General features: G+C 38.7%; 1 protein-coding gene across 1 annotated transcript in view; it reads right to left on the bottom strand.

Moving 5' to 3' along the window:
• The window catches only part of LOC138021994 (trace amine-associated receptor 8c-like), a 5,071-nt gene extending 3,203 nt beyond the window's left edge, over positions 1–1,868 (bottom strand). The window contains exon 1 of the mRNA XM_068869021.1: positions 1,103–1,868. Coding sequence (XP_068725122.1) covers positions 1,103–1,799 — 697 coding nt within the window. The 5' untranslated portion in view covers positions 1,800–1,868. The remainder of the gene's footprint in view (positions 1–1,102) is intronic.
• Between the last annotated feature and the right edge of the window lie 3,132 nt (positions 1,869–5,000).

Genomic DNA, 5,000 nt, shown 5'->3' with positions numbered 1-5,000 from the left:
GGCCAAAAGATTTAAGAAAGACTTTTAGGGTTATTATGACCTGTTGTCACAGTTAAGTAAATAATTTCGTGTTCCAAGGCATTGCTTGTATTGGAAAGAAATGCTAAATCTAAATGCTGTAGGAAGAATGGTGAAAGTGACTGTATCTGAATAACAGCGAAGGCCAATGTCTCTGATGATTAAGCTAAAATACTTCCGGTTTCCTAAGCGGACATAGGCAGTTAATGAAAAGAACGTAAATACTTGACGCATGTTCAGTTATTTTTGCGGTACCGGTAATGTTGAACTTCCTTGATATGACGCAAATAATTAATAAAGATAACCACGGAGCCGAGTTTTCAATTGAGCCGTATTACACTCTTTTTTTTATATAACAATGTTGTTTTTCCGGCCCTGGCTGAATATTCTTATTTTTCTACCAATTTTAGGCTGAAAATATTCTAGCATTATTCTTAAATTATAGGTTATGACATTTCCGTTTTAGAATTTATTGGGCTATCAATTACAGGTGTTTGGTATCTAGATCTGTTTTCGCTAGGTTTTGCTATTAAAAAAAAAAAAAAGAATTTGTCATAAAGAAAGAATTTGTTCATCAAACTTAGCGTTGAACATTTTGCTATAGCAAGTGCAGGTTTTTTCGTTTTGTTGGCTAGTTTCGCCGTTCAGAGAAAGGAATAATTTTATACGGTTAAATTGTACTGTATTTACAGATGTTTCAACACACAAAATTATATCTATCCTTCTCAAAATCTCAGCCTCGGCTCTATTCTTAGAATATTCTTAAATTTTCGCAAATTTCAACCTTGATGTTCTTATTAAATATATTCTTTTATTATATGGCTTGTGGTTGTAGCCGATATAACGCGCGCTCTGATTGGCTAATTGTGACTGATAGGGCATTATTCTCCCGTAATGCCCACGGGCTGATTACGGGCTTGCAAAAACAAAGCAAAAGGTCATTAAAAAGCCATATAATGAACTACTTACCCATGGCCAATATTCCCCAGTACGGCCCTCGCGCTCGGTTAGTAAGAAGTTAATAAAAAAGAGTGTATTCTAAAAAAAAAGGAAAGGCGTTTTTGGTTCTTGGTTTCATACATACCTGAAATTGAAAACACGTTTCTTCTCCTGCGAAACGGCCGAGTTTGTCCAGACATTTCAAATGCAATTCTTCTCATTTGTCTCCTTGCTATGGTCATAACTCTCAAACTCATAATGAGCAATAAGAAATATGGTAGGACGACATTCATAATTAAAGCCAACAAAATTAGCCATAATGGTGTTCCTTCCCAAGTTACTCCACAATCTAAGCTTTTCTTGGAAAATTCCACGTTTCCCAAGATAGCGAAGAGAATACCGAAAAATATAGCTTGAAACCAGGCAAAGGCGATCATTATTGAGATCGTGCGTGTGGTAACACGACTCACGTATCTCAAAGGATCGCTTACCGCAATATGTCGTTCAATCGCCAACATCACAAGTGTTACGGTGGAAGAAATGTAGAAAGGATAAGGCAAAATTCCACCAACTTTGCAAAGCACTCCATTGTGAGAGATGATGCTTAGATCGAGGACCGTAGCAAGTTGATATGGCATTGATATAGATGTTGTTAAAAAGTCACTTATTGCCAAGTTCAGGATCAAATAACTGCTCACGTACCGACGAAGTCGCTCAAAACGAAGAATTACGATAGTAACGAGTAGATTTCCGCAAAGTCCAAAAATTATTAGAAAACCAAGTGTTGATGCTAAACACCATTTCTCTGTCTTTGTCCACAAATACCTGCCTTCTGACTCCATGCTTTGAAAATATCACGTCTCCGCAATTCACGTGAAAATTGGTCTCTCAAATGTGGTTGCCGCAGTGCCGCACTCTCACTTTCAGAATTGTTGTATAAGGTCATGTAAGGTTCAATAAAGGTGAGGAGCTTAACTTGGGTCAGGAATGTGGGTCCCCGTTGTTTCAGTAAAAAAAAAATTAACCTAAATTTCAGTGGGAGTTGTAACAAGACTAGTACTCACACTAAAAAGGCAGAGCAAGAGACATAAAGGTACAGAGAGGTGTTAATGTATATGCTGATGTCCGATCTCACCCATAGATCACTTGCTTGTAAAGCGCATTTGAATATATTAATAGAAAATGCGCCATATAAATTCATTACCATTACCATTAATCTCGACACGTTTGTTGAGCCGACTTCGTCATAAAGTTTTTAATGACGATAAATATTTCAATTTTAAGTGACGTGTCAAAATAGTCCAGAGGCACAAAAAATCAATTTGAAACATCTCCTAAAACACGGTTTACAACGGCCAGCATCATGCAATTAAAAAATGGAAAATTATTTGTTAACTTTCAGGCTACCGAGATGCAACTTGTTTTGCCTGGCATACACTTTTCTCAACAGCAACGGTGAATTGGTTCTCTTCTGAATTTTGAGGAAACCATTTATATTTTTTATACTTATGGAACTCGACAACTGAGGAATAAAACTCAACAGCTATTACACCTTCGAACATCTGCTTCCCTAATTCTCCGGTAAAACATGAAACGTTAGTGATGTATTGGTACATTTGTTAATTTAAACACAGGCAAATTATTTCTTAACATCCAGGCTACCGAGATGCAACTTGTTTTGCCTGGCATACCCTTTTCTCAGCAGCAACGGTGAATTGGTTCTTTTCTAATTTTAAAGCAAACCATTTTTAAGTTTTAGAACTCGATAACTGAGGAATAAAATTCAACAGCTATTACACCTTCGAACATCTGCTTCCCTAATTTTCCGGTTAAACATGAAACGTTAGTGATGTATTGGTGTATTTGCCAATTTAAAGACAGGCAAATTATTTCTTAACTTTCAGGTTACTGTTCAAGAGATGCAACTTGTTTTGCCTGGCATACACTTTTCTCAACAGCAACGGTGAATTGTTTCTTTTCTGATTTTAAAGCAAACCGTTTTTAAGTTTTATACTTATGGAACTCGATAAGGCCACCCTTTTTTTTTTCTCCGTTTTGCGTCGTCCGACCGATCCAAAGTTTTGGCATTTTCCACAATAAAATAAGAAATTGGTAACGACGTTTTTAAGCCATTTTACGTAGCATAGGAGTTTCGGTGGTTGATCCTTTTTCCCACGCTGTCTTAATTTTGCAACAACATTCACCAATTTTTCCGCTATATTGATTTTGGGTTCACGTCTTGATGTTTTCCTGGCTCCACAGCTATGATGCTGGGGTACCAGGCCTCCGATTCCGAGAATACTTATGAATGAAGTTTTTTTTTCTTCAATCCGACCAACCGACCCAATATCAGGAAACGCATTCGACGGTAAACGAAAAAAAAAGGCTGGGGATGGCCTAACTGAGGAATAAAACTCAACAGCTATTACACCTTCAAACATCTGCTTCCCTAATTCTCCCGTTAAACATGAAACGTTGGTGATGTATTGGGGTATTGCAACTGGTTAATTTAAACGCAGGCAAATTAATGCCCCAGTGTATTGCTAAATTTAAACAAAGGCAAATTAATCCTCCAGTGTATCATTTAATTTAAACACAGCCAAATTAATGCAACAGAGTATCATTTAATTTAAGCACAGGCAAATTAATGCCCCAGTGTATCATTTAATTTTCACACAGGCAAATTGATGCCTCAGTGTTTCAATTTGATATAAAGAAAAGCCAGAAACCCATAAGGGTTGAAACGTGTAACGGCCCCTTGTGTGCTGGGAAACAAGCTTCCCAATATTCAATTTGTTAAGTACCATATTTGGAACAACAAGAGCGAGGGGTTTACAAACATGGTACTTAGCACTGAAACATTCAACCAATCAGTTCGCACTGAATATTCGGAAGCTGTGAACGCGCGTTACACGTTTCAACCCTTATGGGTTTCTGGTAAAAACACAGGGAAATTTAGGATGCCCAATTGTAGCTGTGTACAATTTTTTTCCGGGCTAATTGATTTCCCAGCATGTCACAGGCAGGCACACGATATTAATCACAGACTTATCATTTAATTTTCTTGCTATCATGATATCCTCATATCATGAAATTGAACCTAACAGTAATTATTTTACCCCAACTACTAACTTTCCCCGACAAAACACAAGTTTCCTTTCCAATTCCAAACTTCGATTCTTCGCGCTTTTGGCGTTTGAGCGTGAGCCTGTACACCGGTAAGGCTTCCAGCACCGAATTCCCCGACATCAACATTGTTTATTGCCTCCATAACTCGCTTGAAAACATCTGAATACAGAAATCTATGACATTCAGACGACGACTGCTCAATTAATTCCCCCACAGAGGCCAAACAAAGTTATTCCGTAAGCTTCGTCCACGTTTTAACCAGAATTTCGGAACCCGATCACCATTTTCCCACCACAAATTACCGACTTAAACGCGACAAATCTCGCTTCGAAAGAGCTGAAAGAACTTTCCTTCGACCAACCAGTTGACTTGAAAGGCTGTACCATTTTTCCCCGGGTCCGAGAGTTAATCCATAAATCCTATAGAACGACAAATGGTTCCGTGTCCCAGCACTAACCACCACTGGTGATGCGCGCAAACGAACAGAAATTGATTTGTCTTTCATAACTGTGGGCGGTTTGCCTAGTGCGCCGATCAATTCGAAACTTCAACATCCTCCCCCCTCCCCCGGGCAAAGCCGAGCATTTGAACTTTTTAAGATTGGATCATTCAAATTCCTGTCCCATCGAGCCAAAATGGTGTTCAAATGCCCTACTCTATCGTCGGATTTGAAGGATTTGTCTGCCATACGCCATTAAAGAACAGTCGTCGTCGGCTCCTGCCGTCTTTAAAAATAGGTTTGCAATGCGTACTTGTGTGGGATTTCAGTCAAATAAACGTTGATGATTAGCAATACAGTAAATGTAATAAATGTTGTCATGTTATAGTGATGTGGGAGGCGCGATGGCCTCATTGTTAGTGTGCTCGACTCCGAAGGGAATGGTCTGGGGTTCGGGTCCTGGCCGGGAACATCG

Source organism: Montipora capricornis, chromosome 10 (assembly GCF_036669925.1).
Source record: "Montipora capricornis isolate CH-2021 chromosome 10, ASM3666992v2, whole genome shotgun sequence".
Lineage (NCBI taxonomy): Eukaryota > Metazoa > Cnidaria > Anthozoa > Scleractinia > Acroporidae > Montipora > Montipora capricornis.
Note: the sequence above shows the minus strand (reverse complement) of the source record. Positions and strands in the feature narration are given on the sequence as shown.